Source organism: Garra rufa, chromosome 24 (assembly GCF_049309525.1).
Source record: "Garra rufa chromosome 24, GarRuf1.0, whole genome shotgun sequence".
Taxonomy (NCBI): Eukaryota; Metazoa; Chordata; class Actinopteri; order Cypriniformes; family Cyprinidae; genus Garra; species Garra rufa.
In genome coordinates, this window is record NC_133384.1 from 20,701,099 (window position 1) to 20,725,082 (window position 23,984).

The 23,984-nt window shown below is 35.0% G+C and overlaps 1 protein-coding gene across 2 annotated transcripts in view; it reads right to left on the reverse strand.

The window, feature by feature from the left end:
- Positions 1–6,491: 6,491 nt before the first annotated feature.
- ctdspla (CTD (carboxy-terminal domain, RNA polymerase II, polypeptide A) small phosphatase-like a) overlaps positions 6,492–23,984 on the reverse strand; it is a 59,333-nt gene continuing 41,840 nt past the window's right edge. For both annotated transcript variants that reach the window (XM_073830908.1, XM_073830907.1), the window contains 5 exons: positions 22,782–22,883; positions 15,718–15,774; positions 11,967–12,059; positions 9,986–10,171; positions 6,492–7,421 (listed from right to left, as the gene is read on the reverse strand). In XM_073830908.1, coding sequence (XP_073687009.1) covers positions 7,296–7,421; positions 9,986–10,171; positions 11,967–12,059; positions 15,718–15,774; positions 22,782–22,883 — 564 coding nt within the window. In that variant the 3' untranslated portion in view covers positions 6,492–7,295. The remainder of the gene's footprint in view (positions 7,422–9,985; positions 10,172–11,966; positions 12,060–15,717; positions 15,775–22,781; positions 22,884–23,984) is intronic.

The following is a 23,984-nucleotide window of genomic DNA, read 5'->3' on the forward strand; positions in this document are numbered from 1 at the left end:
TTGACTGAAATATTGTGTTGAAGGTGGGGCATGAACACACAAATATCTCACAGAGTAATCTTAGCAGGATGTAGAAGAAAGCATCCCCCCAAAAATCCACTAATAATTTGAAGTCTCAATAGCTTTAATCTCTCGTGTGATCGTGTTACATTAATAACATTCATCTGATCGCTCTCTGACAAACAGCTCATACTATCTTCTGTACAAGCACTTCATATTTAATAGTTTTGTCTGCTATCTGTCCTGAACGACTGGTTTTCTTGTTTATTGACAAAGCTTTTTAAACAATAGCCAGCACAGGCTTTTCTGTAAATCCTTATCAATGACATGGATTAGTCTCATATATCCCAGAGTCAGTTCAAACAGGATCTTTTGATTAATTATGACAAATTTATATAGGTTCCAACTAATATCTGGAATATAACTGAGTGAAATTTCCACCAACGAGTTATTAAAAGAAGTCAAATATACATATATACATTAAAATATTATAACATAAGTGTTTTTCTGGTTATAAGTAATAGCCAACTTTAATAATGTAACATTGTACCACATATTCTTCAAGGACTGTATATGTAGAATGATTAAATTATAGTTTTAATAATTTTTTCTTACCTGTATGTCTTGCACTGAGGTATTGTTCAGCGTAGTAATGTATTAATGAGTTGTGACGAATCTCTATGAGTGGTTTCCTCTCCCTCTGTACATTGGTAATGTGTGCTGATCAGGGAAGGGCTTGTATCTGTCCAGCCCTACAGGTGAGAACACACCTTAATACCCACACAAGACTTTATATGGACAAGAACAGCCCTATATAAATAAACCTTTAGAAACATACTAACAGCCAATAAAAAAGCCAATCATTGAAGGCTAAAAATAAACGCTTGTCTGTTTTGTAATTCCAAAATGATGACGTAAGAAAATAAATCAATACATTTTAGAATTAGAAGTTTTGTTTATGGTTTTACAAAAAGAAAAGGAAATTATATTTTTATTTAGCAAGGACGCACTGATTAAAAGTGTATTTATTTATTAAAATATTCTTTGTTATTATATTTGTATAACTATTTATACAGTTTTTAACTTTCTACTCAAAGAATTCTGAAAAAGTGTAGTAGTTTTCACAAAAATAACACTGATAATAATAGCAGAAATTCAGCATATTTGAATGATTTCTGAAGAATTACGAGACACTCACTTAATCTCTCACATGAATGAATTGCATTTTAAAATGTTTAAATAGAAAACAGTCATTTTAAATAGTAATAATATTTCACAATATTACAGTAAATATATTTACTGTATTTTGACCAAATAAATGCAGTCTTGATAAGAATACAAGTCGACTTTAAAAAACATATGGAAGCCCATTTCCGCCATTAAATAAAAACGACAAAAGGCAGTTGCGACTTTAAAATCTCACAAGTTAACATCTCGCAAGTCTGACTTTTTTTCTTAGAATTGAGATACACTACAAGTCAGAAGTTTTAAAACAGTAACAATTTTAATGCTTTTTAAAGAAGTCTCTTCTGCTCAACAAGCTTGCATTTATTTGATCCGAAGTACAGCAATAAGAGTACATTTAGAAATTTTACTATTTAAAATAACTGTTTTCTATTTGAATAAATTTAAAATTGTAATTTATTTCTTACTCCAGTCTTCAGTGTTACATGATTCTTTAGAAATCATTCTAATATTCTGATTTGCTGCTCGAAAAAAACATTTATTATTATGTTGAAAACAGCTGAGTAGAAAATCTTCAGGTTTTTCTGATGAAATATCTGAAATAGGATCCTTTTGTAACATTATAAACATCTTTATCATCACTTTTGATCAATTTAAAGCATCCTTGCTAAATAAAAGTATTAATTACTATAATTTCTGGAAAAAAATGATACTGACTACTTATGAATGGTAGTATATAATGTTACAAAAGCTTTTTATTTTAGATAAACGCTGATCTTTAGATCTTTCTATTCATCAACAAATCCTGAAAAAAAAAATACACTCAACTGTTTTAAATATTGATAATAATAATAAAAAAAATGTTTATTGAACAGCAAATCAGCATATTAGAATGATTTTTGTAGGATCATGCGACACTGACGACTTGAGTAATGATGCTAAAAATTTAGCTTTGATCACAGAAATAAATTACATTTTAAAATATATTAAAAATGTATTCTAAATAGTAAAAATATTTCATAATCTTACTGCTTTTGCTGTAGTCTGGATCAAATAAATGCAGGCTTGGTAAACAGAAGAGACTTCTTTAAAAAAAAACATTTTAAATATTACTGTTCAAAAACTTTTGACTGGTGGTGTATAAACTGTTATAAAGTCAGAATTGTAAGATATAAACTCACAATTCTGACTTCACAACACGCAGTTGTGTCAAGTCAAAACTATGAAAGATAAACTCGCAATTCTGAGAACATATCAGACTTTATCCCCTAAAAACGACTTTATAACTTAATTGTGAGTTTACGTCTCGGAGAAAAAAAGTCAGAATGTAAAATTTACAAATGACTGCGCCCAGTCTTACCGCAAAATAAGGTGGACACACAGCTCACTCAAGGGAAATTATCAATGAATAATGACTTACGTTTTTGGCATCATATGACAGAATACAGAGTGTGAGTCATATCCAGTACTTTTATGGAGCTTTTGCATGCTTAATGAAGCTTGAAAGCATTAACATGAAAAAAGTGACCAGGGCATTATTGATATTGTTTGGGAGACATTCATTTTTAGGTGAGCCAACCTTTTACATGAAGTAGGAATCTCCTTCATTATATATTATACATATTCTCTCTGTTATATAAAACAAGCTTGTTTGAAGTTGGTGGAGGTCAAGAGAGACTCGTGCGTCTCTGTCCTGCTCTGGATTCCCCTCACATCAGCTCTGTGTCTCAGTTCTTTCACGCTCAGATCACAAGGAACGCTTCAGACGGGAACGCCACACAGACACTCAGGAGAGCCAGAGAGAGGAGACAGTGATTAATCTTTCTCACTCCAGCAGATGGGGAGACTGAGCGAACGAATCCCTTGCGAAAGGCTCTTGGACAGATATCAGAGGCTTCCTATGGCAAACGGCCCATCAGCCGCTAACAAATAAAGATAAGTAAGCGGCAAAATGCTGCTTCATTAAGGTTTAGAGAGGCTTCACCTTAATTGCAGGCCAGAATGCCATTCGGGAGAGGGGAAAAGGTGGGCGAACAAACTCTCAAGGTATTGTGTGTGCAGAAGGCATTTTTAACAAGGAACAGCTTCTTTTCTGTGTGATAACAGCAGTTTTACTGATGAAAAAGATACTGTATATCCACCTGTATGTCTATCTACAGTACTAATTGCGTTACTGTCAGATTCCAGATTTTCAAAATCTATCTATCTATCTCATATCTCTCTCTATATGTCTAACATCTATAAACATCAATTAATTCATCTACCTACCTAACGTTAATTAAACATCTATACAGTACATCCACCTACTTTTTTACAGTCTCCATCCATCAGGGGCGTTTCCCCCGAGGAGCCAAGAAAGGCAGTGTCTTCTCGAAATATCGGATGAGTAAAAACTGATTAATTTACTACAAAATTAAAACACCGCCAATATTGCAAAATATAACATTATAAACCAGTCGTTTTTCTAAAGAAACATTGGCCAACAGCGACACTAGCAGGTAAAGTTACAGCGGGGAGTCAGCATCGCTTCACCTGAGGCAATGCCTTCATCGCGATATGATTGGATATGATCGGCTGTGTTTGGTTCACGCATTAAATCCCGCCTCTTGTCAGTGTTGCCAAGTCCGCGGTTTTCCCGCGGAATTGGGCTACTTTAACATAGTTGCCGCGGGTGGTTTTTCATGTCCGCGGTTTGAAACGACCCCAATAATTATATTCATCCCCTGGAATGCGAACTGTATCGGGGAACCCCTCCAAAAAACGTGTATTTTACCCCCGGAACGCGTTTTTTTACTGGGGGATCCCCTCAAAATGCCATTGGGCTGGTTTAGAGTAGCAATTAGCGCAGGTTTTGTTGTGAAAACCTGGCAACCCTGCCTCTTGTGTTCGTGCACGTTCTTGCGTTTGGCGGAGTCAGAATGAACTATATAATGGCGTTTATGGGAAGACTAATTTAAGTAAACAACTCGCACACTTGCAACTACTACACAATTTGGTCAGTTACCCGGATGTGCGGCCATATTGGCGATACTCGGATGCAAACAACAGCATGGATTGCACAGTTAATGTACTACTAAATATATTGTTCTTCTAATGCTGTCTAAACCACGGAAAAAATGCGTGGACATTGCTAAATCTTATAGAGGACTTAGTAAGCAGGAAATGGCACAATATTTGGACAAACTAAAGTTAATAGGTGGTAAACATACTTACGAGCAGTAATAATTAAAATATTAGCCTAATATTTCACCTACCTGACATGATAAGAACAAACACGAATGTTGTCAAGATTCTTGCCCTGGAAATCCTGGATCAGTCTGGCCAACCACATACGCCTTTTTTTCCTCATAAAGTTTTTTGCACTCTTCTCCTTAATTTGTTATAAATTTTGTTTATAGTACTCCAAATATTTTTCCTGGTCTGAACGATTAGTACAACTCAAAACATGACAATAATTGATCATTTTCAGCAGCAGTAATCAGCAAATAATGCGAGCTTCCTTCAGTTGAATGGCACTGTTTACATTAAGTGCCACCAATATGGCCAATTGATGATGCGTCCTAAAAAACTCTATATGGGTTTTAAAATGTAATCCCTTTTCCCTTTTTCTTTCTTTTTTCTTCATTTCCACCCTCTTAAGGGTCTGTTGTAACAGAATAAGACATTTCCAGTTTAAAATTAACTGCTTTTTTCTTCTCAATGTCAGGACATTCAAATTCAAACAATAAAAGGCATTTGAATCAGTTCTGAGTGATTGCAGTTCTAATGTGAAGAAACTCAGTGACACTGGTTAGAGAAACAGGGTTTGAGCAAAACTAATTATGTTTGTTCCAATGTCATTTAGGAACAGGCAGCTGGATAGGTAATCAGTGTTTATGAAACAACATGTGCTGGTAGTACAGTAAAGACTTAATTTTACAGCATTACTCAAATAAGCATTTAACACTGCATAATGAGCAAAAGTTAGGATTTAAGAATATTTTTCTCACTAGCGGCATAAAACAGTGCATACAGTACACATACAACACACACACACACACACACACACACACACACACACACACACACACACACACACACACACACACACACACACGTTTGTTTTTGTGAATTGTGGGGACATTCCATAGACGTAATGGTTTTTATACTGTACAAACGATATTTGCTATCACCCTACACCTTCCCTACACCTAAACCTAGCCCTCACAGGAGACTGTGCATATCTTTACATTCTCAAAAAACGTATTCTGTATGATTTATAAGCCTTTTGAAAAGTGGGGACATGGACAATGTCCTCATAAGTCACCCTCTCCTTGTAATACCTATGTCATACCCATGTTATTACACAAATGTGTGTCCTGATATGTCACAAACACACACACACACACACACACACACACACACACACACACACACACACACATAGACAAACATTCACAACAATAGTACAGCAAACAGATGTGACTCATTTCCACAGAAGCAACCTGACATAAGAGAGCTCATATTCAGCTGTTCCTTTCATTCAACGGCCCAGAGACACCTTAGGCAAACATTTCTCGGACAGCACCCAAATTCAAAATGTAATTTTATACTCTTAAACACACAGCGCTGTTTTCATCTCCAAGAAGCCAAACACACATTCTATAAAGTTGAAGGTCATGTGATTCACAAAGGTTCCCAAATACCATATTTGGACATTCTGCAGTTAATCATTGAGATCAGGAATTTCTAACTGAGCAAATAAAATGTAAAACCTAATCAAATGTTGGTCTTGTTTTATGCAACTCAGAGAAACTATTTAATGACTGAAACAATATAGTTACATTAAGTTACACCAACAAAAGAGTCACGTCAGGTCAAACTATTTTCCTTCTCACCTTAAAAGTGTAAAATGAGACATTTGTGATATAATGTAAAAACCATCTTACCTTTCTCAGACTCTAAGGTCAACCGATGACAGCCACCACATAGATTTCCACAGCTAAAAACTTCTTCTAAGTTTTACCACCAAAAATGACTATTTACTGTCACAAGTGGCCTTTTGGTTCTATAAATGAACCACATAGTTTGTGCCAAATCATGCAGCAAACTAACTTGAGCGCTCAAAGTTTGCTCATTAACTACATTTCACACAGCCCACACTTCTTTGCACTCTTTTTTTTTTTTTTACACAAAATCCTGAGGATTCATCATTCAATCATTGTACTGTAAAGGCCTTGTACGATGGACTTACTGTATGTAATCTGCTAATGGCTTCCCAGCATCCCTTTGGAGTGTAATGCAAACAAATTGAAACATGTGAGGCGTTCTTTATATCGATTGCATCTTTTATTTTAATAATGATGATTATTAATTTCAGATCCTGACGTATTGGATTGATTAACTTTAGGCATTTTTCACAATATATATTGTATTATTAGTTCAAATCACAGTTGGGTAATAGATGCAAACGTTTCTTTTAAACACTTATAAGCTATATTTTCAAAGGCATACAAGAACCCAAGAAAATAACAGCATCAGCCTTTGCCTGTTAATATCATTCAGTCCAATGAAGACTTTTGATCGTCTCTGAAAAGTCCTTACGAGTTTTAAAAGATCGTTCGCTCTTACAGTAAGTGTTTAAAGGTTTTGAATTGTAAATATGCAGCATACAAAAACTCATTGTGTCCCCTTAAAAACAAGTCAGAAGGCACTTTGTTTGGTACGAGAACGAGAAAAAAAATGAATCACAGTTGTTGGAACTACCGATGACTCCGCGGAAAAGACTGCCTGCATAGCCTGAACAGAAAAAAAGTTCAAGGTGTTTCAACGCCGGTCCAGAAAAATAGCACGTCTTGTTCTTTTTCCTGGTTAATATACGCAAGGATAGTAAACTCGTGTTTCTCTTATAAAACGAAGCTTTTTTTTCTTCATTCCGCATCAAAAGTTGAAAGAAACTGAGTGTACAGTATATATTTGCTTGCCAAGGAATTATGCTGGCCGTTGGTCCATTGAGAGAGATGGAGTGGCGTTCGTTGGGTGAGTGGTGTCCTCTAGAGGCCAGAGCCGAACGGTGGCTGAGATGGCTGGAGGGGGTGTTCGTGTTTGCAAGGCAGTGCTGGACCCGTATGCTACCTGGCCCTCAGGCTCTGTAACACACTGTAAACGTCCGTCTCTTTGCTCAGGCCTTCAAACAGTGGCAGTAAATCAAGTAGCTCAGTGTCTGTCATGTCATCAAACCACGACTGCACCGGCACCTGCAAACACACAAACATTTGTTCATTGTATAGGGTTTCCTAAAGGATTAGTTCACTCCCAGATGTCATTCAAGATGTTCATGTCTTGCTTTCTCCAGTCGAAAGAAATTAAGGTTTTTGAGGAAAACATTCCAGGATTTTTCTCCATATAGTGGACTTCAATGGGGATCAGCAGGTTGAAGGTCTTATCTAGTCAAACAGTAATTTTCTAAGAAAAATAAAAATGTATATACTTTTTAACCACAAATACTTGTCTTGCACTAGCTCGACTTCACACCATTACATAATCACATTGGAAAGGTCACGCGTGATGTAGGAAGAAGTACAGATCCAATGTTTACAAAGCAAACATGCAAAAAAAAAAAAAAAACGCCCTTTACAAAAAAAGGTAAAACAATGATGTTGGACAATTTTGAAGTTTTTCGCCCTACCAAGTACACAGATGAAGAACTAACCTCATGTGACCCTTCCAACGTTCAGTCGTGAACGTGCATCGATGAGCAAGCATTTGTCGTTAAAAAGTATATACAATTTTATTTTTCTAGAAAATGATTGATAGTTTCAATAGATACGACTCTTCTTCCTCGGCTGGGATCGTGTAGAGGCCTTTAAAGTTCCATTGAAACTACAATTTGGACCTTCAACCCACTAAAGTCCACTATATGGAGAAAAATCCTGGAAGGATTTCCTCAAAAACCTCAAAAAGTTTTCTTTTTAACTGGAGAAAGAAAGACAAACATCTTGGACGAATATATACATTTTCAGGAAATTTTTATTCTGGAGTGAACTAATCCTTTAATAAGGCATACGAAATCTCCCTTAAAGGAGTAGTTCACTTTCAGAACAAAAATTTACAGATAATGGACTCACCCCCTTGTCATCCAAGATGGTCATGTCTTTCTTTCGTCAGTCGTAAAGAAATGGTATTTTTTGAGGATAACATTTCAGGATTTCTCTCCATATAGTGGACTTCTATGGTGCCCCTGAGTTTAAACTTCCAAAATGCAGTTTAAATGCGGCTTCAAAAGGCTCTAAATGTTCCCAGCCAAGGAAGAAGGGTCTTATCTAGCGAAACGATCGGTTATATTCTATTAACTTATATATTTTTTAATCTCAAAAGCTCATCTTGCTGAGCTAGACAAGATGGGCGCTTGAGGTTAAAAAGTATATAAATTGTAATCTTTTTAGAAAATAACCCATCGTTTTGCTAGATAAGACCCTTCTTTCCTCGGCTGTGATCGTTTAGAGCCCTTTAAAGTGCATTTTGGAAGTTTAAACTCGGGGGCACCATAGAAGTCCATTATATGGAGAGAAATCCTGAAATGTTTTCCTCAAAAAACACTATTTCCTTACGACTGATAAAATAAGACATGAACATCTTTGATGACAAAGAGGTGAGTACATTATCTATACATTTTTGTTCTGAAAGTGAACTACTCCTTTAAAGGGACAGTTATATTAAAAACATTAAATATTAAAAATGATTTTTTTAAGACTTTCTTCTGTGGAACTTAAAGAACATGTTTTGAGGATTTGAGATTACATGAGGGTGAATCAATAATGACAGAAAATGTTTTTTTTTGCTTAAGTACCCCTTAAAGAAAACAGAAAAAACTTCAGCAAGATTGAAAAATGAATTTCTAATTGTGTTCAATAACTGATGCGTTTTCAAACTACTTGTTCTGTCCCTTTAAAAATGTATCTGTCATTAAAAAGCTTCATAAAAGTACTCTTTAGAACATTTATATCCCCTATAACACTGAAAATCCATCATAAATGTGTTTGTTTAAAAATATAGGAATACTATAGGAGTACTAAGAATTCACAAATTGTAGGAAAATAAAACATTTAATGGCAGCTTAAATATAATAAATATAACAACTGTAATTTTCCACGGTAAAATAAAAGCTTAAATACAATTAAAATGATGTATTATTTTATTTTACAGTACAATTGTTAGATTACAATACTAATACTTATGGTACTGTATGTTGCATGTTATCCACATGTTTGTATGTATCGTCACGAGCCGCAGGGTTTAATTTGGTTTCATCTGTGTATGTTTTTTTTACTCTTTAAAGACTTGGTAACCATTGACTGCCATTATATGACTGACATCGTGCAGCCCTAAAAAGTACTATTAACAGCAGATGTTATGTAACTCACTTACTTGCCTACTGTGTGCAGTGTGTTGAGAAGAGGTCTGCACCACCTCACAGATAACCGACTTTAATCAGCAGCACCTTTAGCTCATTAGTTTGAATACAGAATAACACCTTCTCATTTAACAGGAGGGATGTAAGCGTGTGTGGGAGGTGACAGCACTGAGGTACAGTAGGATCTGTCTGACTTCACAGGTCTCTGGCTACACACTGAGTCTATAATTGATGAGAAGTTTTGACAAAGGAGTGTGAAGTGCCAGTGGCTGGGTTCTACCTCATTAGTTCCACTGGAAAAGGTAATTCTAGGATAAAGTTGCTACAGTAATACAGTCATATAGTAACAGTGTATTGTGATGCTGTGATGTCAAATCAATTGCAGGTGCGGCCCATAGTGATACGTACAGCGTTTTCTGGATGGAAGATGTAGGAGGCAGGTGAGTTGTCAACTATGATGACTTTGTTGAGCTCTCGGCCCAGTCGGCTGAGGTCTTTGACGTAGTTCCCCCGGTGGAACACACAGGATTCCCTGAAGAGCCGTGCCCTGAATACACCCCACTGGTCCAACAGGTCTGCTACAGGGTCAGCGTACTGCAGGATCAAAAATACAGATGAACAATACAACAATCACGCTGTGACCAAACGGACTAACTTTCCCTGCCTGAATACAAGCGTAGAAGGTATTGGTATTTTCTCTAAATAAAAAAAATAAAAATTATATATATCATATATTTAATACATTCAAAAATATTTATCATATTTGTGAAATATTTAATATTTATTACAAAAAAAGTATTTAAAAAGTTTCAAGCAAAACTGAAGCTAAGCAGTTTGGCAGCTGTGTTAGTAGCACTCAAGCATGCTGTTTTTGCAAAGATAATAAATAAATAAATAAATTGTTATTATAAAATACATTAAAAATGAAGGAATTTAAAGTACTTAAATAAAATTAAATAAACAATCAAATAAATAAATACTTTGCTTAGAAGAAATAATATGTAACTTATTTTTTTAATAATAATAATTATTATTAAATTAAAATGAATTAAAACGTGTTAATAAATAAATAAATAAATAAATATAAATAAATAAATACATAACATACATACTTATCTGCTCACAAATCCAGCCTAAAAACCAACATAAAGGAATATATCTTTATAAATAAAAATATGTTTAATGAAAAAATAGTAAAGAAAAGAATATTAAAAATATTTTAATATATATAATACATTTTAAAATATTTATCATATTTAAAAAATTATTTAATATTTTTTAAACAAAATAATATACAACTTTTTTTTTTTCCAAATGTAATTATTATTATTATTAACTTAAATTGATTTCAATGAATTAAACATATGTTCATAAATAAATAAAATCAATACTTCATTTTTCTGACACAAATCCAGTCCAAAAACCAACTATAACAATATAAGTTCTCATATTTGTTTTAAATATTTAATATTTATTACAAAATATTGCATTACAAAAAAGTTAAATCAAAAATAGTACAAAACGAAGAATATCAAAAAAAATATTTAATACATTTTACAATATTTATCATATTTTATAAATATTTAATATTTATATTCAGTAGCACTCAAGTATGCTGTTCTTGCAAAAAATAAATAAAAAATAAATAATGCATTAAAAATGAAGGAATTTAAAATAAATAAATAAATAAAAGCTTTACATATCTGACTCAAATGCAGCCCCCCAAAAACACATAAAAAATAATATATAACTTAAATATTTTTTACAAACATAATAAAATACTTAATATATGGATTTATATATTTAAATCTGATTGCTTCTCCATTTGAAAAACTGGGATAAAATTGCAATAAAATAAGATGTCATTCTATTTTGACACGAAATCTTGTTTTCCTGCTGCTAAAAATCAATGTTTGGCAGGGAAAACGTTTTATGTTAATACAAGTGGTGCATAATACATCATCTCATGAACAAGATAAACGATTACCAATGTATGAACCAAACTTACTTCACACAAATGTTCTGACTCAGTTTTCCACACATCATTTTTTTAGTATATAGGTATATATAAATCACACAGAACAGCAAAATCGCTCTAAACAACATTACAGTTCCTCGGAGAGTATCTTACAGCAAATAGATCCTGTGAGCTCCACTGACTTCAATTCATCACTCATTTGCATAACGTTCAACTTTTCTCAACTTTGTCGAGTCACCGGGCTCACACATATAATAATATTGCTAATGTCAGCTTTCACTGAAAGTGACTTTCGTTGCTAAATCGAGTGTAAAAATATTGACTAATTGACCAGATATTGAAAAAATGTTGACTAGGAGCCAGTCCTAAAGATGGATTATATGCAGTCTGAAGAAACCTTCGAGATCTTACCTTAGCCAAGCTGGCTGTAAAAAGAACACATTCAAACAGTTCGCCCATCTTCTGCAGAAACTCATCCACGTGAGGCCTCTTCAGCACGTATACCTTCAAACAAACCAAATAAAGGGTGATTACTTATGAAAAGATATCACTTCTGCTTTCTGCAAATGGACAGAAAGATGCTGACATTGAACTTCCAACAGACCTCTATGCAGTTTCAGTCTTGAACTTGTCGTTCAGTAGCTGCAACCCAGTGCAAGTAACCAAGAACAGGCCAACCCTGATCCACAAAGCCTATCCTGGATTACTTGAACCAGGTACCAGCCACTTCGCAGATGTTTTCCAGGAACAAATGAGCCATATTGACTTACACACAGACTTACTATCAACACACTTCAGTCTCCCCTCAAGTGTGTTTATGCTGAACTTTCAACTGGTGACATTTGTTTACTTCAAGTTAGTTACCTCAAGCGAGTGCTGCTGACTACATCGCACCCAACGACTCGAGGAGAATGATAAAAAGGAAATGAGTTCAGATTCAGACTGTGATTTAGCATGAACCCTTTGGGGCCACTCACATATTACGGCTTTTTAAGACATCAAAGGATGGGGGAAAAATGAATAAAAATATAAAGCCTCAGAGGACAAATGTTAGAAATGATAAGATATCATTACCGCTGATGTCTTAATACAGCGGAGAATGCACAGAATGGTGAGAACGTTGTCACTAAGATGTATTTAGTTATTTTTTTACAGGAATATTTCAGGTTCCAGTGTTGTTTTCGTCAACGATGACGATGACGAAATCTTTTCGTTGACGCCACTTTTTTCATGACGATAACGAGACGATGACGAGATAAAAATGGCTCGTTGATGACTAAAACATGACGAGACGTGTGAGTTTTCGTTGACGAGACGAGAATAGACGAAAATGTTAGTGGGTGGTCCGTCACACGTTTAAAATGCATGACATTTCTGTTTATTGTGCATGCCAATCAAAACCTAAAACGTATCTGCCGCTATGGCAAGCCGTTTTAGCATTAAATACTCTTTGCCATACTAGTATGGCAAGCCGTTTTAGCATTCCATCCTTGTTTGTCTTTTATGTTTTAAAACATTCCTTCATTATTGTAATTATTGGTGAAAATAGTCGATCCGGAAGCTCACACTAAAACTAATAAGCATTTTAGTCCAAAAGACTAAGACTAAGACTAAATCTAAGATGGTTGTCAAAAACAACACTGTCAGGTTCAATAAAAGATAATCCTTATGCTGAACAATCTTGTTTACCAGTGCCAAAATACAACTGTAAAAATGATGGATTAAGCCACTTTATGGCTCAAATACTGCACATTAGTACTACATTTAGTAAAGGTATTAACGTAAGTGCTTTAATAAAGGTGCAATATGTAATATTGACAGTTAGCGATTAAAATTGGTACTGCAGTTCTAATTCAAAATTGAGTTTCTCGTGCCCCTTCTTCCTCAGATACGACACTCACACGGGTTGCCAGATTGAGGACTCGCAACAGGAACAAGCGCAGTTAACAATGGAAGGCAACAAGCCTTATGCTGCAAGTTTATGAGTTGATTTATCTGCATTTTAATATTCTTGTGATCCTACAGCTTTTTAAATGGTTGCCCAGGCTTTTTAGGTCGGGTAGAATCTGTGATCTCTGAGCCAGTTCGTTTGCTGCCTTTAGTGGCTTTAAAATGCTGGCAACCTCGGATGTCAAAATACTATTGGATAAACTGGCTGTGGGCGGAATCACACAGACCAAAACAAAACAAGCGTTTTGACAAGGAATACACATTTTCAAGTTTGAAGTAATGGAAGCCTGTTTCCGGCACTGAATAAAAAATAAGTAATTGCGACTTTTTTATCTCACAATTCTGACTTTCTCACAATTGCGAATTTAGATGTCGCAATTCTCACTTTCTCACAATTGCGAATTTAGATGTCGCAATTCTGACTTTTTTCTCAGAACTACGTGATACAAACTCGCAATTCTGACATTTTTTCTCAGAATTGTGAGATTTAAACTCCAAATTATAAGAAATAAACTTGCAATTCTGAGAAATGAAGTCACAATTCTGAAAATTAAAGTCAGACTTGTGAGATCTCAAGTTGTATCAAATTTTTTTTCGCAATTCTTACTTTTTCTTGCAATTCATGTTATAAAGTCAGAATCGCAAGATATAAACTCACAATCGGGAGCTATAAAGTTACTTTTTTTTTTTTTTTATTCTGGCACGGAATAATCACAGAATTATCTTACAATTCTAACTTTCTTTTTCGCAATTGTGAGTTTATATCTCACAATTCTGACTTTTTTTCCTCAGAATTTGTGATATAAACTCAATTGCAAGAAATAAAGTCAGAATTGCAGGATAAAAAAAACAATTCTAACTTAATTTCTCGCAATTGCATTAATATCACAAATTCTGAGAAAAAAATTCTTAATAGAGACTATATCTCGCAATTCTGACATTATAGCTCGCATTTGCGAGTTTAAATCTCGCAATTCTGACTTTTTTGTTTCTTGCAATTGTGAGTTTTTAGTCACGTAATTGTAAGAAAGAAGTCAATTGTGACTATATCTCGCAATTTTGACTTTATAACAGGCAAGTGCCAGAAAAAAGTCAGACTAGTATCTCGCAATTCTGAGTTTTTTCTCGTAATTGGCAGCTTATATCTCACTATTCTTACTTTTTTTCTCGCAAATACGTGTTAAGTCAGAACTGCAAGATATAAACTCACAATTGCGAGACAGTCACAACTCAGAATTATTTTCTCAGAATTGTGATATAAACTCAATAGCAAGAAATAAATTCTGAATTCCGAGTTTTTATCTCGTTTTTTGCAATTGTAAGTTTGTATTTCGCAATTCTTTTTTTCTCGCAATTCTTACTTTTTTCTCGCAAGTCAGAATTGCAAGATATAAACTTGCAATTGCGATTTATAAAGTCAGAATTGCGTGATATGAACTCAAAATTGTGAGAAATAGTCAGAATTGCAAGATACAGTCACAATTAAGAATTTTTTTCTAAGAATTGCGTGATATAAACTCAGTAGCGAGAAATAAAGTCAGAATTGTTTTTATCTTTTTTTCCTCACAATTGCAAGTTTGTATCAATTCTTTTTTCACAATTCTTACTTTTTCTCACAATTCATCTTATAAAAATCAAAATTGCAAGACAAATTGCAAATTATAAAGTAAGAATTGCGAGATATAGTCACAATTCAGACTTTTTTCTTAGAACTGCGTGATACAAACTCAGCGAAAAATAAGTTTTTATCTTTTTTCTCACAAAATCTCAAGTTTGTATCAATTCTTTTTTTCACAATTCTTACTTTTTTCGCAATTCATGTTATAAAATCAGAATTGCAAGATATAAACTCGCAATTGCGAGTTATAAAGTCACAATTCAGTCTCTCAATTTTGACTTTATTTCTCAGAATTGCGAGTTTGTCTTTTTTTTGGTCCCACCCACATTTGTTGTAAGTGCCTCAACATGAATGTTGTTTTTTTGTTTATTTTTAAAGAAAACAAGAGACAAATCAAAATTATATTTGTTTTTATCTTCCCGCAAATGCTTTTGATTGAGCTTGTATGGAACCCATGGCTTGTCAAGGTTACTTAACATTGCAGCCCAAAAAACACAGTCCAGATTCAAAGGGGGCGAGAGCTGTGCTAGTAATCCGTGCCAACAACGTGTGAGCATTTACCCATGGCTACATCTGAACCTATTTGCACGGTACCTGATGAACTGTTCCGTCGATCTCCACAGGGACTATAAAGTCTGCGTTGCTGATGGGCTGCGGGCAAAAAACAGGAAATCACACATTAGAAGCCTGTTTGAAACCGACCATAAGTATGTTACAGCTGTATCAGCTGCGCTGTTCTCTGAGAGAGCCAGAGGGAGGCATTCATCGCTTCACAGCTACCTGTAGTCAAGACTTTCAATTAGACCTCTTTGAGCTTTAAGAGTGTATGTGCATGAGCGTGTGTGTTTCTGACAGCTGACTGCATGGAGCTGGGAACTGCAAGCGTCTTTGAAAAGAGACTTGATACGCTTTTAAAGAAAGCGGAGGGAGAGAGAGGAGGAGATGCACTGGAGAGTGCTGGGAGACGATGAAAGAGACTCAGCGGGTGGCCATGAGCTGTCTTCATGCAAACAGAGAAAGGGAAAGGGAGATGAGGATGAAAACTTTTGCTCTCTGCACTTTTCAAGGGCTTGTTAAAAACACAGAAATTCTATGGATCTCAGTTCTGATCGGATGGCAAAGGAGAAGTCTCATCTAATATCTGACCTGGTTAGAATAACATTACGACTGTGATGGATAATTTCATTTATAACAGGCAAAATTCTTATTAAGTCTTGTTTTCAGAACAAGTACACTACCAAAAGTTTTTGAACAAAGATTTTTCATGTTTTTTAAGGAAGTCTCTTCTGCTCACCATCATTCTAATATTTTTGATTTGCCGCTCAAAAAAGTTTTACTATTATTATTATAATGTTGAAAACAGCTGAGTAGAATTTTTTCAGGTTTTTTTGATGAAAATAAAGTTCAGAAGAACAGCATTTATCTGAAATATCTGAATTTTTTTGTAACATTCAAATGTCTTTATCATCAATTTAATGCATCCTTGATAAATAAAAATATAAATTTCTATAATTTCTTCCCCTCAAAAATTTTACTGACTCCAAGCTTTTGAATGGTATAGTGTATAATGTGACAAAAGCTTTTTAACTTTTTATTTTAGATAAATGCGGATATTTGGATCTGTTATTCACCAAAGAATCCTGAAAAAATGTACTCAACTGTTTAAATTATTGATAATAATAAAAAGATGCATCTTGAAGAGCAAATCAGTATATTAGAATGATTTCTGAAAAATCATGTGATACTGAAGACTGGAGAAATGAGAATGAGAAATAAATTATATTGAAAAAAAATATTTAAATAGAAAACAGTTATTTTAAATAGTGAAAATATTTCAAAATTTTACTGTTTTTGCTGTACTTTGCACCAAATAAATGCAGGCTTTGTGAGCAGAAGAGACTTCTTTAAAATACATTAAAAACCTTAATGTTCAAAAACTTTTGACTTGTAGTGTACATCCAGAACATTCTCAAAACATGATCAAATTTTAAATTTCATAATTTTGAAAAAAATAGTTTTGTATTTCACTAATATAATTTTGTTTACCATTTGGCTCATTCTTTAAAAACAAACAAACAAAAAAACACATAAATTTACCAAAATTGAAAATATGCTTAAAACAACATTAAACTGTCCATCAATGGGTAACAAAAACCAAACGCAAAAACAATAAAATACAATTAAATTAAATTAAATTTAAATTCTCAGAAAAAAAAATAGTTTGCAATTTTTTTATTATTAAGTAAACATTTAAGAATGTTTTTACTGAAAAACAAAATAAAGAAACTGATTTTTCTCAGTTAACAGTTCAACTGTTTTATCTAAAAAAACATTGCATTTATGAATGTTTTATTAATTTAATGACTGTCTGAAATAAATATTTAATGAAGGGACTGATTTCAGATCAGTTTTCACAGTCAACTGATTTACACATCAGTTCAAAATATGGCCAGCAGGAGGAGTGTGTGATCTATACGAACTGGGATTGTGACATTGTCATAGCAGTATTTATTAGCTAGAAAAAAATGCAATATATATTTAATAAAATATCTAACTAAACTCCACATATATATTTTGCAAAAACTGACATTATCCTACTTAATACATGGCTTCTTACCACATAAGAAATTACATTGACTTTGGAGATTGAAGCGAGATTAAATCGTTTTATTATGTAAAAAATATTAAAAAGAGAAAAACATTAAGCTATAATAGCGTAAGAAAATCAGCTGTCAACATTATACAAAAATAGTGTCTTAAACTCAAAAATTCCTTTTAATTTTAAACAGAATAGTTTATATTGTTTAAATGTTCAAATATTTGTTGTATGTAAATGTAAAAAAGGAAAAGAAAACATCTTCTGTCACTAAGAAAATTAAGATATAATCGTAATTAATAGAATATATTGTAAGTACTCGTCAATTATGCTCAAAGTCAAATCTTTTTTTTGCATAACCATGAGAATACCTTTCCAAAGTGATGTGTATGTGGGTGTGTGTTGGTGTCAGGATGGGTGTATTTGTGTGTATGTGAGGTTGTGAACGCGCACAAAGGCATGCATCCCTCTCTCTGGGCCTCTTTCTCTCAGTCGCCGCCTTTCTCTTTTCTCTGAGCAAAAACAGGAGCTGCCAGGCAGACATCTTAAAGGAGGACAGGCTTAACAAAACACAGTTATTAGTCTTAGAGCAAACACATTCAGTATCCATCACTGTCTTTCTCTTTTAGGAGTGAGGATGTATCCAGCTGTGGAAGACATGTATGCATTAAGCAGGATGTGTGTACATATGTAAATGTAGGGTGATTGTGTATAATCAACTGGCCATGGTTGTTTTTTTTTTGACCGTGTATGTGTGAGAGAGAGCGAGAGAGCTAAAAACCAGCCTAAAGATGCGGAGAAGTGGGTCACTGCGCTCAGCAGGTGGCTCCCCGAAGCGCTACTTTCTAGGGACCAGACAAACATTTAATCTCAGAAGAGGATTTAAATCATTTGGGACATAAAATCCACCCCAACAACCTGCCAATGCCTTCTGTTATCATGTCATAGTTTACTCAAATAAATCATCTGGCCACTCCAAACCACTGTGCAGGTGTGAAGTATCTGAATTTGCTCAATGTTCATTTAAAAATGAAAATAATCTATTTCACATTACTATTGTTATCTATTTTTGTCAGTCCTAAGTGAAAAATATGCTTCATAATGAACATTTTGCCCGCATTCTCCACCATTTTGGATTGTTGTGTATTCTGGGATTTCCATCATTGTGAAGAATGGTTCTGGTGCTAAATGTAACATTTTTAAAACACCTTGAAAGGCTCCCTACACAGGTAGCTAACTAGGCTTTAAAACAACAATATTTAAAGCGATAGTTCACCCAAAAATGAAAATTCTGTCATTAATTACTCACTCTCATGTCATTCCAAACCCGTAAGACCTTTGTTCATCTCCGGAACACAAATGAAGATATTTTTGATCAAATACGAGAGGTTTCTGACCCTGCATAGACAGCAAAACAACTGACACATTTAAGGCCCAGAATGGTAGTATGGACATTGTTAAATTAGTCCATCATTGGCTCAACTGTATTATGAAGCTACAAGAATACTTTTTGTGCGCAAAGACAACAAAAATAACTTTATTTAACAATTTTGCATGCGTCATGGTATTCTCGTGAACGTGCGTCAAAGACTGACACGGAAGAGCAGAAATTGTTGAATAAAGTCGTTATTAGGGTTCCAGTCACATAGTGATGAAACCCTTATTGTAATTGCTAGAATTGCCAAGGATCAGCAATCTCTATGTAAAACAGATTGTGCAGACCAAACCGTAAGTTGTAGAGACTTGAAATTTGGAGGAATGGTAGTACTCACACCGCCAACAATGACACCGAGTCTCGTCCCAATCGGCCTGACGGGGGCACTACAGAGACCAAAAGTACGAAATTGCTCATAACTCCTAAACAGTCAACCGCAGGCTCAAGTATCTTATGTCGTTGGAATCCTTGGCTCACGTCGGACAAAACATGCCTTAGATTTAATCTTGAGCCTGCAAAACTTGTGGGTATTTTGGACTAAACTCGGTGGGCCTGTTTGACTCACGGCCCCAAAGCTCTGTGAGAAATTTGAAAGAAATCGGCCACTGGGGGGCGATACTGCATTTTTCAGAATTGCAATAAATACATTTTTTTACGACTTTTTTCCTTGCAATTCTGACAAATTATTTTTTTTCAGAATTGCTAGATAAAAACTTGCAATTGTGAGAAACAAAGTCAGAATTGCGAGATAAAAACTTGCAATTGTGAAAAATAAAGTCAAAATTGCAAGATAAAAACTTGCAATTCTTAATTTTTTCTCGCAATTCCAACTTTTTTTTCAAAATTGTGAGACAAACACTCTAAATTGCAAGAAATAAGTCAGAATTGCAATTTTTTATAACCAAATTCTTACTGATTTCTCGTAAGTGTAATTTTCTTAGAACTGCAAGATAAAAACTTGCAATTGCGAGAAATAAACAATAAAAATACAATTCTTCATTTTTTCTCGCAAAACCTATTAGACAAGGTTAACAGAGGCCGATCGGAATGAAGCTTTGACTCACGGCCCAAAGCTCTGACACAAATTATAAAGAAATCGGCCACTGGGGGCAATATTGTATTTTTCAAGGGAGTAAACAATTGTACATTGCACGTTTTTTTCACACATACAAGTAAATGCTGGTTAATACATTAATATTATTTGATGAACAGATTTTAATGCCGGATTCATAATCACCGATCCATGCAAGCAAACATGCGTGCATCACACATGAAAACAATGCTCTGGATAGACATTAAGACAAATTGCAGAATTTAAGTAATTTTTTTTTTTTTAAATAAATAAAGTTAAATAAGCACAGTTAATTTACATTTGACGGCAGTTAAAGTATTTACTCGTCTAAGATTCCTCAATCAGATTATATTAATGAACTACGGTAAAAAACGGGACAACACTCATATCAGCAACAATAATAGGCAATCTTATTTAATGATTCAGTAATGTTAAAATGAGCACAATTACCAACCTCTCGAAATTTTTTATATAGATTCGGGTGTCTGTCTTTCAGGTGCTTTGCGAAATTAGTGGTGTTAGCGCCTTTTGTTAGCACTGCTCTGTAGCAGCTCTTATATATTGGCTTGCTTGTGTACTTCGGATTTCCATGTTCATTTGCTTCATATCCGAAATATTTCCAGATAGCACTCCTGCTGTGTTCTTCATCAAACAAAGCCGGTCGCGGGGTCGCCGCACTCGCCTTTCTATTCCCTTCACTTGAATGAGACGAGACAGGCACTGCGGTCACGCGTCTTTGTGGAGAAGTGAAAGTGACAGCTCGGCTAGTATCGATACTTCGGGAAATTAGTATTTTTACCGTTCAGATATTTCAGTATCGATATTTATCGAAATATCGATATTTTTGACAACACTATTTGTAATCCTATGACAGAACTCCTCTTTTCAGACAACTTTGCCTCTAGAACCACTGCTACCAATCAAATAATTTATTAAATGATTTTGAGATGATATGAAAAAAAACGACTTTTGCAAACTAGTCCTAGATTTTCCACTCAATCTGGAAAAATAATTATTAAAAAATCTGAAGTTCAATAATTACATAAAAAAACAACTTTAAAATTTACCCCTTGGGAAGCTATAACGGAGTCGTTCGATAAACGAAGGTCTTACAGATTTGGAAACTACATGAGGGTGAGTACTTGGCGCTCTTCAAAAGCTTGTCAAATAAAGAACGGCAATGGCCTCCAAGGTAAAACTGATTAGAAAGGCATAGCAAAAGATCATTACTAGCTTTAGGCTCAATCCCAATTCTACCCCTTACCCCTACACTTAGCCCTACCCCTCCGTTTGGCGCGTTCACGTGAAGGGGTAGGGGTGTCTCATTTCTCTTTTGGTTGGAGGGGTAGGGGTAAGGGGAAGGGCCAGATAGCCCTCCAAACGAAGATTTTTCAGGACCTCACTTCAAACGAAGGGCTAAGAGAAATTTCCAACATGGCTGCTCACTCGAGCAAGCAGACTCGGAAATATAAGTAATTTTTGCCTTTAATAAGGATTTTCATGACAATGTTTCATTATATTTATATTACCTTCAATCTTGTGTTTGTGTTTATGGTGTTGTTTTGTAAATAAACGTTTGCAAAAAAATCGCTAAAGTTTGCTAGCAGATAGCACTGATTGCACGATATTACAAAATATATTTTTATGTCATATACACTTGACTGCATGTTAGAAACATGAAAGACCAGTGGCACGGCAATTTGCAACGGTGGTGTAGTCGTGGATGGTGTACGCAGGTATACGGTGTATACATACTTCCACTTTTTAAATTCCCTCTGATGCGCATTATTCAGTGTCCTGCATTCGCCAAAATCATGGCAGTCCACCACATCCAGTCATGTGAATAAATGTAAATATTCGCTCAAAACACCCAATAAAGGCAGTGATGATGCAGTCAGGACCGTGGAGCCGGCTTGCTTTGAAATGTATTTGATTATTGCGCCTAATGCACCTGCGCCCGCTCACCGCACCAGTAATTTAAATCAGTACATAATAATAAAAACGATACCTTACAAATAAAAAGAAGCTGATTTTTACGATCAGAAATTTCTTAAACCAGTGAACCCCTGTAAACATTTTAGTCCAAGGATCCAGAAAACGAATGCGTTCAAATAGAAAGTTCAAAAATGAAATTCACAAATGAAGCATATATACTTCTCCAGGCACCACTACACTGATTAGCAATTTGCCGCGCATGTGATAATGCGTTGTTTGTTTTGCTTACGGCCACATGTGAATGAACGGTGCGTACACCGTACATTTGTACTTTTTGCAACATGACAACATTTTTGACATCTTGGAATGAGTGATAAACATCTGCGCATGTCCTCTGATGTAACATTAGGAACTAGCGAAAACGTATGATGACGTATCACAGTGTTGTAGTGGTGTCCCATTTCTTAGGGGAAATATTTTAGCCCTTCCCCTTTACACTTTGTTTCAAGGGACAAGGGGAAGGGGCGAGGGGTAGGCGAAGGGGTAGAAAATAGAATTGGGATTGGGCCTTAATATGCCACTTACACGTATATGGTGTTTATGTGTGTATTCACAAGTACCTTGAAGGAGCTGTGCACAAGGGTCTCGTCCAGGTCGATAACCACACAGTTCCTGCCGTAATCATTAATGCTGACCTCAGGCAAGAGGTATTTGGCTGGAGGCTGGAGGAAATACAGCACAGATGAAGACAAGGAGAAGCAAACAAACAGCTCAACAGAGGATAAAGATGCATGCTTATCATATCAACCAGACATTCAGAGTTATAATCAAAAGCTACGGCCCTCTTCCAATAGAGCACAACATGCACTGGAGATGGTTCTGTTGTTGTCCCAAATGATGTACCGGGATCTGGTGGTTTTGGATAACCTTGAAACAATGATCATAGCTTTGGGTTAAAGTGACTATCCCCCCTGGTTTGGCTTTAATGCCAAGTCGTGTTGCCCAAGCTGCCTTTGTAGATGGTCTGCTAGTAACGGGAAAGAGATGTCCTTTACTAAGCCTGACCTGAGGGAGGCAGATGGACTTGCCTATGGGAGCAAAACACACTTGCACATATCCAAAGATGCAAGCAAAGTCATATACAGCACATGCAGGTATGCATAATGCATGTACATTCATGACAGTAATATCCTGAAGCTTCTTTACATTGCAGCATGAATGTGGAGGAAAGGTCATGGAGGACAGTGCTGGATGATTTAACTGTGCCAGTATGAATCTGCAGGAGTCCTCCATGACCTTTCACTGCTGATATTTCCACCTCATCAGGTTTGAATAACTATTTGCAATTTTAATGACATTAAACTACATTACAATTTAATTCATTATTAATGTAGTTCATAATTGTGTCGAATATGGAATAAACCTACTGTAAAGCCTATAAAGTGGTCTCAGAGTATGCTCTTAAAGGGACAGTTCACCCAAAAATTCTGTCATTAATTACTCACCCTTATGTAGTTCCGAAACTGTACGAATGTTCATCTTCAGAACACAAATTAAGATATTTTTGATTAAATCCGAGCGTTTTCTGACCTTGCATAGACAGTAGCACAACTGACATGCTCAAGGCCCAGAAAGGTAGTAAGGACATCGTTAAAATAGTCCATGTGACATCTGTGGTTCAAACGCAATTTTATGAAGCTACGAGAATACTTCTTGTATACAAAGAAAAAAAAAAGACTTTATTCAACAATTTCATCTCTTAATTTCTCATCTTAATTCTGTTCTGAAGATGAACGAATGTCTTACGTGTTTGGAACGACATG